This window comes from Meleagris gallopavo, chromosome 8 (genome assembly GCF_000146605.3).
Source record: "Meleagris gallopavo isolate NT-WF06-2002-E0010 breed Aviagen turkey brand Nicholas breeding stock chromosome 8, Turkey_5.1, whole genome shotgun sequence".
NCBI classification, from domain to species: Eukaryota; Metazoa; Chordata; class Aves; order Galliformes; family Phasianidae; genus Meleagris; species Meleagris gallopavo.
In genome coordinates, this window is record NC_015018.2 from 21,675,475 (window position 1) to 21,687,581 (window position 12,107).

Sequence of the window (12,107 nt, forward strand, 5' to 3'; positions counted from 1 at the left end):
AGCCCGGATCTCTGCTTCGCAGCTCTTTGCCCAGCGCGCCCGAGGCTGCTGCCATGACCCTCACCAAAGGCTCCTTCACCTACTCCAGCGGGGAGGAGTATCGTGGCGAGTGGAAGGAAGGTGTGATGGGATGGGGTGGGGTGGGGTGGGGTGGCACGGCTGACTCCAGGCTTGCGAGGCCAAGCGTCTGAGTCATCCCTCTGCCCTGAGCATCCTCACCCGGAGCTGTGCTGGGCAGGCCCTGGCATTGCTCCATCCATTGCTGCCTGCTTTTGCCCTTGCTAGGACGCAGGCACGGTATCGGCCAGCTGACGTTTGCCGATGGCACCGCCTACGTGGGGCACTTTGAGAATGGGCTCTTCCACGGTTGTGGCGTGCTCAGCTTTGCCGACGGCTCCAGGTGAGCACAGCACCGTGTGTCCTCAGCGCAGCCCAGATGGTCTGGTGTGAGCACCTGCCATGTGTTCTCTCAGACTTCCTGTCCCTTGATGCCCCCTCTGTCTCACGCAGGTATGAGGGAGAGTTTGTGCAGGGCAAATTTAGTGGTGTTGGTGTCTTCACCCGCTATGACAACATGACCTTCGAAGGCGAGTTCAAAGGCGGACGTGTGTATGGCTTTGGTGAGTGCCTGAAGATTCCTCTTGGCTTGGGGCATGCTGACACAGCAGCAGGATGGGCAGCTGGTGCTTTGTGCCCACCAAAGCCCAGCACAGTCCCAGCTTAGCAAAGTCCTGCCCACCCCTGCCCCTGCTGTCCTTCCCTTTTGATGTGTCCTGCTCCATCTGTCCATGCCTGGTCACAGTGTCTGCTGCTCCTTACCCTGTGACTCCCATCCCTTCCCTCCCCAGGTCTCCTGACATTCCCTGATGGCTCCCATGGGGTTCCCCGCAATGAGGGCTTCTTCGAGAACAACAAGCTGCTGCGGCGGGAGAAGTGCCAGGCAGTGATCCAGAGGGCACAGACTGCCTCCAAGTCTGCTCACAACCTCACAGCGTGATGGCACCCTGGCACCTGCATCCCCCTCCCGCTGCAGTGGGACTGGCTGGCCCAGGGCAGGGCCATGGCACTGCCACCTGTTTCCTCGCCAGCCGCCCAACCTTGGCAAGACTGGGAGTCCTTCCACTGCATGGGGAAGACTTCTTTGCCAAACTGTGCTGGTGGTGCGAACAGACCCCTGTGCCCTTCACCCAAGTGCCCCTGGGCGGCTCTGTGCTTACTGAGGCCACCATGGTGCCTTCTCCCTCTGACTGCTGTCCTCCTCCCTCCACTAGGAGCCTCCACTCTAGCCCCAACCCCATCAAAGCAGCCGCCAGTGGGACTGAGGGATGGCATGGCTGGAACAAAGCAGAAGAGTAGGGGTTTGGGCTGGCTCCTGGCCCCATTGCCTAGGGTGCCTATGCCTGCAGGCAGTGGGCAGCTGGCTGGACCATGTGCCTGCAGAGGGGTAGCTCTGGCCTGCTTCTCCAGCCCAGGTCCCCAGGCAATGTGGGCACCCCATGGCCTGTGCCCTCAATGCTGGGTCAGTGGCTGTGCCCACTGGGCAGGGTGACATGATTCCCCATGCTTTTGGGATCACAGAAAAAGCAATCAACTGTGTCTCTCATCACTGTGCCAACCCAGCCCATTTTGCTGCCTTGGGGACGTCTCCACTGATGGGGACCAGGAGACATTTGGCCTGACCCATTCATGCTGTGTCCAGAAGGAGCTGGGTGACGGCAGCAGTGATGATGAGAAAGAGTCAGGCTCGGACCAAACTGGAGCAAGAGGCTGAGGCAAGGCAGCATGAGGTGCCAGGTCTGGTGCAGGGGGCCTGGGCTGGGTGGGCAGGGAAAAGGGCATGACATGGGTGCAGATAGGGTGCAAGCAGCTCCCCATCTTGCTCCACACTGGTATCCCTCATCTCTCTCCCCATGTTACCTGCCTTCTCTCCCCAGCATGGTCCAGTTTACCAGGGCATGGGGTCCTAGCATCCCTTTCAGCCCAACTGTGCCCTCCCTGAAGGTTTTGCCCACACCAGTCCCGTGCCTTGCTGTGTCCCTGCCTTGTGCTGCTGTCTGTATGGGCCTCAGCGGAGTAAACCATGTTGCCAAATGCCTGAGCTGTGTCCATCTTGCTGGGAAGCAGGGACCTGTGTCCCCAGGGTCAAGCAGAAGGCTGCTTGCACGGGCATGAAAGCAGATACAGAGGAGAGGCAGCAGATTTATTCATAGTGCTCGGAAGGGTGACTGGGTCAATGTGGGGCATCCAAACCCGAAGGGATGGTGGGAATCTGCAGTACCTCAGACAGGCACCCACATGGATGGGGGGCTCCTGCCTGAGCCCAGAGTGGGTTTTCCAGGGGTCTGGCATGGCCAGTGCATGCCCAATCTGGGACACACTAAGGTGTTGGGTTTTTCCTCCACAAGCCCTGTCCAGCAGGAAAGAGTGAGATGAGTGTGTTCCTCCTGGCCACATACTGCTGTCTCTAACGCATCCTCAGCTCCCAGTGGTCCCCAGTTTCCAGGCGCAGGAAGGAGCAGGGTCAGATGGTGCTGCCTGCACAGCAGGGATGGGTTGGGCTCACAACCACCCATTGATGCTGAATGTGCCTCTCAGCTCCTCTATCTGGGCTGGGCTTAGTGGTGCCAGGGGTGCACGGCAGGGGCCACCGTAGTAGCCAAACAAGTCCATGGCCTTCTTCAGTCCTGGGATCCCAAACCGGCGAGTGACCTGCAGGAGACAGTGCAGCAATGACAGGGCTGGGCCCCATGAAAGGAGAATCTCTGACAGACAGCAGGAGCCAACCTGCAGTGTGACAGAGCCCCCGGGAAGGAGCAGCTCTTCCTCCATCACTGCCTATAAATATCCTGCCAGCCTCATGCTCAGTCAGGCAGGTATCCTACACCAGGGCACGCGCTGTTCCTGGCACAGAAGAGCTGGCATTTCCCACCTGCTGCTTTCAGCCTGTGCTCAGTTCCTGCAACTGTCTCCCCAGCCCACCTGTGCTTCCCAATAGCACCCAGGGTCCTGCCCACTCACCACTGCATTGGGCTCAATGAGTCGCTGCTGCAGCTCACGGGCTTCAGGCCAGCGGCCCTGGCGGCACAGGTGCTCCAGCTGGCACAGAGGAGCCCCCAGAACGTTGGCGAGGGCACAGATCCCCCCAGAGGCACCTGGGGACATGCAGGTACATTGGCAGTGAGCTCAGCATGCAGCATCCAGCCTTTGCCCCTTGCCTCTCTGCAGTGCCCTCATGCCAGCACCATGTGCCCCTGGTAAAGCAGCAGCACATACCTACGGCATAGCTTGCCAGCAAGAAGCCAGCTGACCCTGACAGCACCTGGAAATCCTCCTGCTGCGTCTTGTGGACAATCAGCCCTATGCGAGTGATCTGGGGAGAGACACATGCCAGGGGGTGGGCATCACCCTGTCCCCACCCAGGGTCCCCATCCCGGGGGTCCTGTGGCACCTCTGGGGTTCAGGGAAGGGCTGTGACACTGCGAGTGGGGCCAGCCCTGGATTTCCCCTCCCAGGAAAACCCTGCCTCACTCACATCCCCACCACTGTCCTTGATGCCGATGATGTTGGGGTGCTGAGCCAGGGTGAGCACAGCCTCCAGTGGCAGCTCCAGACCGGTGTTGGCAGGCACACTATAGAGCACCACGGGGACCGGGGATGCCTCGGCCACCTGTGGGCAGCAGGGCCAAGCTGAGGGCAGGGTGGGGATGCGTGGGATGTATCCTCCATCCTGCCTCCCCAGCTGGGGCTGCCTGTGGGCACTGGGCGCAGCTCACCTCAGTGTAGTGCCGCACCAGCGCAGCGCTGCTCATGGCTCCCCGGTAGTAGCAGGGTGTCACGACCAGTGCAGCGTCAGCCCCTGCCTCTGCCATGCTGCCCGTCAGCTCGATGGTGGCCCGAGTAGCTGCAGAGGTGGCAGCGAAGTGAGGGACGCCTCATGGGGACACGGCCCCTTTGTTCCCCAAGCTCACACTCACATTCGCAGCCCGAGCCTGCCAGTAGCAGGCGGTCCCTGGGCAAAGCACGGCGTACACGGCTCACCAGCTCCAGGCGCTCATGGGGTGCCAGTAGGGGGAACTCCCCGCTGGAGCCCAGCACCACCAGCCCTGAAATGCAAGCATGGGGAAGGCATCCCTGTTGTCAGGAGCTTCTTCCTGCAGCTCGTCTCCTCCCACCGTACATCCTGGGCAGTCAGAGACATATGTCCTATGCTGCGGCATTCACAGTGTGGGTGCAATCATGAGTATAGGGACAAAGAGTAGGTGCACGAGTTTGCAGCTCTGCATAGATGCTCAGAGGTCAGGAGCACCTCTCTTGTGGAGACAGGCTGCCCAGAGGAGCTATGGGTCCCCCATCCCTGGAGGCTTTCAAGGACAGGTTGGATGGGTCCCTGGGTGGCAGCAGCACTTACCTCGGAAGGGGATGCTGGCATAGTGACTCAGGTTCCCCTCCAGCTGGCCATAGTCCACCTCTTGTGTGGGTGAGAACGGAGTGGTGAGGGGTGGGAAGATGCCCCCGAGGTCGAGCTTGGGCTGTGGTCCCAGCGGAGTGCTGAGCCCCCGGCGCAGGGCTGCCAGGGCTGGCCGGAGTGGTGAGGTGAGGCGGGAGCTGAACGCCATGCTGCCTGTGTCCTGCAGTCAGCCTGTGCCACCTGCCTTGCCAAGAGGGGTTAATGTTTGACAGGGCACGTGAGGGAGCTGTGGCCCCACAGGACAGGCGACATGGGGGTGGTAACGGATGAATGCTCTCCTCCTCTGGGATCCTGAAGGAGTTCAGCACTCCCCTGGATGAGCCCCAGCTGCATCGTCAGTGTTCCCTTTGTTTCACATTCAGAGCTGGCACGCAGCACTTGTAGGGCTAAGGAGGGGAATGGGCACTGCAAGGAGACCCAGGGCTATAAGCAGGGTTTGTTTGCTCTAGGTTTTGTTGTAGGGTCTCCTGTAAACAGGTGAGTGAGAACATTCATGAGCAGTGAGCACTGGACACAGTGCTCAGCAGAAGTGACACGTCCTTCAGGGTGGCTGCTGTGTCCTCTCCAGGTGACTCAAGCAATGAAAGAGAGAAAAGCCACAACCCGGCCTGGACACCCTGGCTGCCTGGGAAGGGAATGGCTGCTGCTTCCCAGTTGACCCCAGTGCCAGCACAGCACAGCTCAGGGACATCCCTCATTGGAGTTTTTCTCCACAGGTGTGTCCAGGTGGGATTGCGAAACACTGCACACAGTGCTGGAGTGTCTCACAACAAGGAGCCCTGCCACTAAACCACTCGTGGTAGCCCCATGGTGTCACCACGCCACTGTGTTAGGAGGCAGAACACAGTGACCCAGCTCCTGCCCCCACCACCTCCCCTGGCACAGCCCCAGTGCACCCCAGTGGAGCCAAACTCTCCTCTTTGCTGGTTTTATTGACACGGATGAGTCTCAGCAGGATCTTGTCCCTTGGAGCCAAGCCCAGTGCTTGTCTCTGCCCAATGCCATCACGCTGGGACCTCAGTCTCCTCTTGTGGCCGTCCCTTGGTCTCCAGTGCCTGGCGTGTGTCTACCTGCCACTGCTGCACCAGGTCCGTCGGAGTCTTACCAGCCTGTGAAAGGGGGCAAAGGTTGAGATCAGGGTGGCAGACAACAGCATAAGCACATCTCACACCACTCACCAAGTTCCTGGCCATCATGTCAGCCCCATGCAGGATCAGCATTTTAATGATCTTGTAGCGGCTGAGCCGTGTGGCATCGTGCAGTGCTGTGTCACCTTCCTGCAAGAGATGCAGCCTGGCTCTGTGCACCGCATCCCCAAGAGGACATGGGGATAGTGAGCACCTGGATGTTGCACTCACCCTGTCTGGGGAGTTGATGTCCACCCCACAGTGGATGAGGTGCTCCACAATATCGAGGTGTCCAGTGCGGGTGGCCACGTGGAGGGGAGTGCTGAGCAGCTGGGTGGGAGGAGCAGACACCAGAATGGATCAGCACCCCTTCCCCACTAACACAGCACCTGGACAGCCCTGTTTCCATGCGGCCTGCCTGTGCTCCTGGTGTTTCCCCATCCCCAAGCTCACCTTGTCCTTCAGGTTGAGGTCTGCTCCCCGGTCCTGCAGCAGCTTCACGGCGTCCAGGTTCCCCCCCCGGCAGGCCCAGTGCACAGCGGTGCTGTCCAGCTGGGCACACAAAGCTGTGCCTTAGCAGGGCCACCACCCAGCCAATCCCCAGGCTGAGCTGGCAGAGCTTGACTCATGGTCGCTACTGGGCTGGGGACAGCCCAGCTCTGCTTAGGGGCCCCCCACTCTATATTGTGCCCAGTGGCTCAGGTGTAGGAAGGGACTCAGCCTCACCCGGTCCCTGAAGTCAACAGTGGCCCCACTGTCCAGCAGCTTCTGCAGGATGTCCATGTGTCCCTCCAGCGAGGAGCGGTGAAGGGCCGTACGGTGGAACTGGAGGGGCCGAGATATGGTGTTGGCAGCTGGCTCTAATGCCCTGGCCCAGAGCAGCCTCAACCCAGGGGCACCGCACTACCTCATCACACGTGTCTGGGAGGCCACCATCCGCCAGAAACTTCTCAATGACGCGGATCTTGCCCTGCACGGCAGCTCGCAGGAAGTCCTCTGGCTCCACGGGACCCTCCTGGGGCAGGACAGGGCAGGGCTGGGGCACGGGGACAGCGGGGGCCCTGTGCCCTGCTTCTCCAGGAGGGATCCCCAGCTGCTGCAGCCCCTTCCCGCACCCTGCACATACAATCTCCTGGGGCTCTGGTGGTGGGGTGGGCTCCGGGGTGGCTGCCCGCTCCTCACGGCGCTTGCGGCGCTGCTTGCGAAGCTCGATGAGCCGCTGAATGCTCCCCACGTCAATGATCTCCCGCCGCAGGTCCACCGAGGTTCTCCTCACCCGCTCCTGTCCCTGTGGGGACGTGCAGCACCGTGTCGGTCCCCAGCTGGGAGCCCTCCTGCATCCCACTCCCCTGTACGGCACTCACCTTGATGGCCTCGATGCCGCGGTTCCGGGGGCCTTGGCGTTTCTCCTCCTCCAGCTCTGGTGTGTTCATCCGCTCCACGGCCAGTGGCTCCCGTGGGCCATCACCTTTCAGCCTCTGTGGAGACATGGGGGGGGGCTGTAGAGTTCTAGGTGGGCACCAAGCAGCCCAGCATCCAGCCCCGGGCACCGCTCATGTCTTTGGGATTCCTGGCAGCCCCTGGGCTCTCATTTGCCCACCTGCTCTGCTCAGTAGCCAGCTGTCAGAGTGCCTCCAGCTGGGAATTCAATGCCTGCAGTAGCCCTCAGCCTTCCGGCTGAATGTGCCAGTATGGCAGGATCTCCAAGGATGGTCAAGAACCCACCTTCTCTTCCTCTTCCTCCTCCGCCAGCTTCTGGTCAATGAGCTCCTTTGCTTTTTCCACATCCAGCTCTGTGATCTGTTCCACCTCCAGCTCCTTGCCTTTTTCCCCATCCAGTTCCATTTCTGCCTGGTGTTCAGCCCCACTGGGGTGCCCTCGCAAGATACAGCCTCTTCTCCTCACTGCAGGCACAGAGTTCCCGGTCCCAGCAGCTCCGCTGGCGGTGGGGCTTTATGCCTCCGGCCCCTCCGTCCCACTGCCCAAGGGCACCAACAGCTGTGCCTGCTCCACATGACTGGGGCAGCTTTGCCATGAGCTCACCCTGCTGCTTTCTGGTGCCCCTGGCTCACGTCCTGCATGCTCTTAAAGCAACCCATGTCCCTTCCACACCTAGTTGTCTGGGACCCCCATATTGGCACAGGGACCTGGGGCATGCAGGGCTTGTAGAGCTGGTCTAGAGCCTGGATGGAGTGGTGCCAGGGTATGTGGTAGCCCTGTGGTTCCTGAATCCATGCCACCCACCCTGGGCAGTCAGGATGCTCACGACGGCTCCATGCTGCTTTGGAGGATGACCTCAGGTCCCGAGCATCCAGAACAGCCCCATGGCCACCTGGTCTCCTTACCGCATGCACACAGGCAGCGGGGCCGGCAGACAGAGACTGCAGCTGTTCCCAGTGCCAGGAACATTGCTCAGCCACTCCAAGCTTTGCTTTCCCTATTTGTAAGATGAGGGCAGTGCACCTCGTGCCGGGACAGTTAATGCGCTGGGCACCAGCCCCTGGGATCAAACAGAGGAGGGACAGATGAGGACACATCACACTCCTGGGCACGTGTAGGACCCAGGGCTATACTCGGGTGCTGTACCCCATGAGTGCCACAGAGATGGGAGGGAGAGGGGTGCGGAAGGGTGACACACAGGGCTGTAAAAGGGGAACAGAGCTCAGACCACTGGCATCCCTCGTGTCCAGCTGTCCCTGCCAGGTGATGCTGGAACGGATGTCAGATGGGCACATGGGCCAGGGGACAGCCCCCAGCAAGTCCCAGCAGGGAGAAGGATGAAAAGGCTTTATTGATAAATACACAGACTATGTACAGAGGGGAGACATCTCCGCCCGGTACTGCAGTGCCTGGGCCGGAGGCAGCAGGAGCCCGGCTGGCGGGTCACAGCCTCTCCCCAAGGGCAGCCCCACAGCAGGGCCCCCCAGCACACATTTGGTCTCGCACCTTCCACAGCAAACGTACCCATGTCTCCAGCCCACAGCCCTGGGGAGGGGACCCGATGACCCCAGCAGGGCTGGGACACGGCATGGAACATTCCCAAGGTGCCGCCGGGCCTCGGTGCGGGAAGAGGACTCCCAGCTCCCCACCGCAGCTCAGTTCCTGGGTGACAGTGGCTGGTTGACGATGACTTGCACCACAAAATCCTTCTGGATCTTGGTCTCCTGCAGCCGCGTGCGGTCAGTGAGCAGCTTGCCAGAGAAGAACCATCGCTGCCAGGCCAGGTCGATGCCCTCCTGCGCCTGCAGCTGCTTCTTCAGCTGCCCGATGGTGTCGGCCATGCTGGCGCTGAGCCGCAGGTCCTTGCCGGTGGACAGGCGCACCTTGAGGGCAAACTCGCGCCGGGCATTGGGGAGCGGCTCAGCCGGCTCAGCCGCCTCCTCCTCGCCCCGCTCCAGGATCAGGTTGACGGGCGGTGCCAGGCAGTACACAGGCAGCTGGTAGCGGTTGCCCAGCTCGTCGTAGCACTCCGTCAGCGACCCTGTGGACAGCGGGGTGAGCGATGGAGTCTTGCAAGGCACCCCCAAATGGGGACCCCCACTCTTGCATCCCCCCCGCCACCACCCCTCACCGTGGGGCAGGGTGATGCTGGCTCCGTCCAGGATGGCCTGGGCCAGGCTGTGGTCATTGGCCTCCACGGCGTAGGCTGCAGCCTTCAGGGCATCCCAGATCTCCTTGCGGCCCTCGAAGGCAGGTGCTGTGTCCCAGAACTCGTCCCGCTTGCTGCGCAGCTGCCCGTCCGTCATGGGGTAGTCACTCTTCCACTTAGGACGCTCCTTCTTCAGGGGCTCATTGCGGCCTGGGGAGGCAGAGGGAGGCTCAAACAGGGGTCTCCCAGTACAGCAAAGGGACCCAAAGGCTATCGGGGTTTCCCCACAGCATGCACAGCGGTGTCCAAGGGACAGCTCCCAACACAGCCATGGGAAATGCAGTAGCATCCTAGTGGGGTGCAGGGGGTTCCCTCCTGTGCTATGGAAATGGGGAGCCAGGGACAGCCTGGGGTGGCTGCAGGGCCCGGGGCCTTTGAGGCAGAGCAGTATTTATAGCTTGGGGAATTAGCCAGGAAATAAGTCGGTGTGGTAGAGAGGGAAAGAGATTACAGGGGCTGAGCTACAGCCCCAACAAGGAGGGGGGCATGACTTCTCCTTCCTTTGCCCACCCCAGGGCAGTGCTGTGGGAGGTGACAGCACTGTGCCACACTGAGCCCTGCCGACCCTGCAGCAGCCCCTGTGAGCAGCCTCCTGCATGGCAACTGAAGCTGGATGTCATGCCACACAGCAGAGAAAACTTGTCCCTGGGCTGGCAGCACCATGCTGTGGCAGGGGACACCTGTGCGACCAAGCTGTGAAACATCCACAGCAGGTCCCAGCCCCGTGGGAATGGCCCCGTGCCACCAGCCTCACAGCAGGCCGGAAGCGTGGGGTAGGAAGGAGCTGTTGTCACTCCCAGCTGGGCTGGGGACAAAGAGTGTCAACATCTCCTTCCTGTCACTGCTTTCTGTGCGGCAGCCAGCCCACACCATGCCTGCAGGGGCACAGAATGAGTGGAGTCTGACAAGGCAGGAAGGATGCTGAGTGCTACCAGGACCTGTTGGGCAGGGGAATGCCACCTGCCTGCATGTGCAACCACCACTGGAGACGGTGACCACTGCTGGGGACAACCACTGCTGCCAGCTCCAGGCTGTCACATCCTATAGAAGGCTTTTCCTGGGGCTGGATGTGACACACATGGCCTAAGGCACAGAATGTAGCACCCTGAGAGCTGGGAACTGAGCACCCAAGTAGGGTTGGGCAGGCAGCATCCTGCCTGCACCACGTCCTCAAGCAGCGAGGGCAGCTGGCTGCAGCCAGCACTGCCAATTCAGCAGTCACGGTGCTGGGCAGGAGGGATTTGCAGCGTGGCAGAGCAGAGCAAGGTCAGAGACAGCACCTGCCCTGGGCACAGTGGACACCACCAGCCTGAAGGACGTGGTTAGGATCGCAGAGGTGGGAGCCACCAGATCACAGCTGCAGCAAGTGGGCCACCACATCATCTTTGGGCCACCACGAGCTGCAGAGTGGCTGGAGGAATGTCCCCGTCTCAGTGAGAGCAGGACACTCCAGCACATTCTCTCTGCAGCACCAACCAGACAAGGGCACACAGGGATTAGCGGGTGCTGGAGGTCTCCCATTCCTCAGCTTCGTCCTGCTGCTGTCACCTTTATTGCCCGAGAGGTGGCTGCGCCCGTGGCCCCATGCGGCAGCTGGAAACAGGCACAGGATGGCACAGCAGATAGTACTGCCAGGAAAGGAGGTTCCTCAGAGTTAGGGATAGACTCAGTCATACAGCACGGCTCCCAGCCATCACCATGCCCCAGTTCCACTTCCAGGAAAGGGAAGAGGGAGCCAGGGGCTGCAGACAGGCACCCAAGCTGACAGTGTGGCAGGGAGCCCACTCTGTAGGAGCAGGGACAAGCTGTGGCCCCACTGCCACTGGCAGCCCTGCCCAGGTAGGCAGGAGCTAAGCCTCTTCTATTTATTGCTGCCACCCAGCCTGGACCCAGTCTCTAATCACCTTGTGTTGCTCTATTCCCAGCCCGTTGTGCAACTCCACGCCCTCAGGGGGCATGAGGGGTTAGGAGGTGCCCAGCTGTGCTCTGGCTCAAGCCAATGGGACCTGCAGGCAGCCTGCCCAACATGGCTTACCTGCTCCTGCACAGCTCAGCTCGTAGCAAGGCTGCTCCCAGATAGACAACTTCCAGCACTCTGGACCCTACAGGGTCACCCCCTGCATGTCCCTGAACATTACCTAGGAGCTGTAGCAGCTCAGAGCCCCCAGCCTTCCTAGAGAAAGGAGTGTCGGAGGGGACAGGGAACAGCGAGTATCACAGGGCATCCGGATCTGAGCCCTCCTCCAGGTACCCAGGAGCATCCTGCACCGCTGCCTGCTCTGTGCCAGCCGGTACCCACATTCTTCCTCACCAGCAGTGGACACCGTCCTGTGGGAAAACCTGTCCCACCAAAGACCCAGGCTGTGGGGTCCCCGCGCACGGTGCTTCCTGCTCCTCCCCGTGTGGGTGCAGCGGGCAGGGTGTGACTCACCGTGCCGCCCGCCCGGCGCTTGGCGGGGCCCACTGGGGAACGCTGGGGCGCAACGGGGCGAATTGCGACAGCGGCAGCGCTGCCCCCGCCTCGATCGGTCCAAGTGTGCGGTGGTGCGGACGCATCAGGGGCACCATAGGGACACGCTGGGGACGCGAAGGGCTGGCGAAGCACGACGAGCGAATCCCGGCACAGGCACCCGTGGCACTCCGGTGTCGCGCCAGAGATGCGTGCAGCTCGCCCCAGGAGCCCTGCACGGCGCAGCCCCGACGGGGCACACGGAGAAGGAGCGGAAAAATCCCCGGCAAAGCGGAGAGGCGTAGCGCCCCGGGGCTGACCCCGGGAACCGGGCGGCAGCGGAGCGCGGCGGCTGAGCGCTGCTGAGGAGAGAACACCTCCCGGTGCTGGGCGGACAGCTCCCCGCCAGGGCAC

The 12,107-nt window shown here is 61.5% G+C and overlaps 4 protein-coding genes across 7 annotated transcripts; 1 reads left to right on the plus strand and 3 right to left on the minus strand.

Annotated features, from left to right (window-relative positions):
- The first annotated feature begins 6 nt into the window (after window positions 1-6).
- On the plus strand, window positions 7-2,091 carry MORN4 (MORN repeat containing 4). The gene is made up of 4 exons (XM_003208090.3): window positions 7-120; window positions 286-400; window positions 511-620; window positions 849-2,091. Exons 1-4 carry the CDS (start codon window positions 54-56, stop codon window positions 995-997), a joined length of 441 nt encoding a protein of 146 aa, XP_003208138.2. The 5' UTR covers window positions 7-53; the 3' UTR covers window positions 998-2,091.
- Window positions 2,092-2,181: 90 nt separating this feature from the next.
- On the minus strand, window positions 2,182-5,279 carry HOGA1 (4-hydroxy-2-oxoglutarate aldolase 1). The gene is made up of 7 exons (XM_003208091.4): window positions 4,409-5,279; window positions 3,975-4,103; window positions 3,774-3,901; window positions 3,533-3,667; window positions 3,274-3,370; window positions 3,019-3,152; window positions 2,182-2,709 (listed from the first exon to the last, which is right to left on the minus strand). The coding sequence occupies exons 1-7, from the start codon at window positions 4,614-4,616 to the stop codon at window positions 2,560-2,562; spliced, it is 981 nt and encodes a 326-aa protein (XP_003208139.1). The 5' UTR covers window positions 4,617-5,279; the 3' UTR covers window positions 2,182-2,559.
- Window positions 5,280-5,380: 101 nt separating this feature from the next.
- On the minus strand, window positions 5,381-8,263 carry ANKRD2 (ankyrin repeat domain 2). The gene is made up of 9 exons (XM_010714604.3): window positions 7,321-8,263; window positions 6,960-7,073; window positions 6,722-6,883; window positions 6,503-6,610; window positions 6,322-6,420; window positions 6,049-6,147; window positions 5,827-5,925; window positions 5,647-5,745; window positions 5,381-5,577 (listed from the first exon to the last, which is right to left on the minus strand). The coding sequence occupies exons 1-9, from the start codon at window positions 7,438-7,440 to the stop codon at window positions 5,473-5,475; spliced, it is 1,005 nt and encodes a 334-aa protein (XP_010712906.1). The 5' UTR covers window positions 7,441-8,263; the 3' UTR covers window positions 5,381-5,472.
- Window positions 8,264-8,367: 104 nt separating this feature from the next.
- Window positions 8,368-12,099, minus strand: UBTD1 (ubiquitin domain containing 1). Of its 4 annotated transcripts, none has more exons than XM_019617734.2 (4): window positions 11,676-12,099; window positions 10,525-11,572; window positions 9,167-9,394; window positions 8,368-9,076 (listed from the first exon to the last, which is right to left on the minus strand). In XM_019617734.2, the coding sequence occupies exons 2-4, from the start codon at window positions 10,763-10,765 to the stop codon at window positions 8,691-8,693; spliced, it is 855 nt and encodes a 284-aa protein (XP_019473279.1). In that variant the 5' UTR covers window positions 10,766-11,572; window positions 11,676-12,099; the 3' UTR covers window positions 8,368-8,690. The 4 variants fall into 4 exon arrangements, with proteins under 4 accessions (XP_019473279.1, XP_019473278.1, XP_010712905.2 ...); XM_019617733.2 differs by having other exon boundaries at window positions 10,525-11,584; XM_010714603.3 differs by lacking the exon at window positions 10,525-11,572 and having other exon boundaries at window positions 11,676-12,095.
- Window positions 12,100-12,107: the final 8 nt, after the last annotated feature.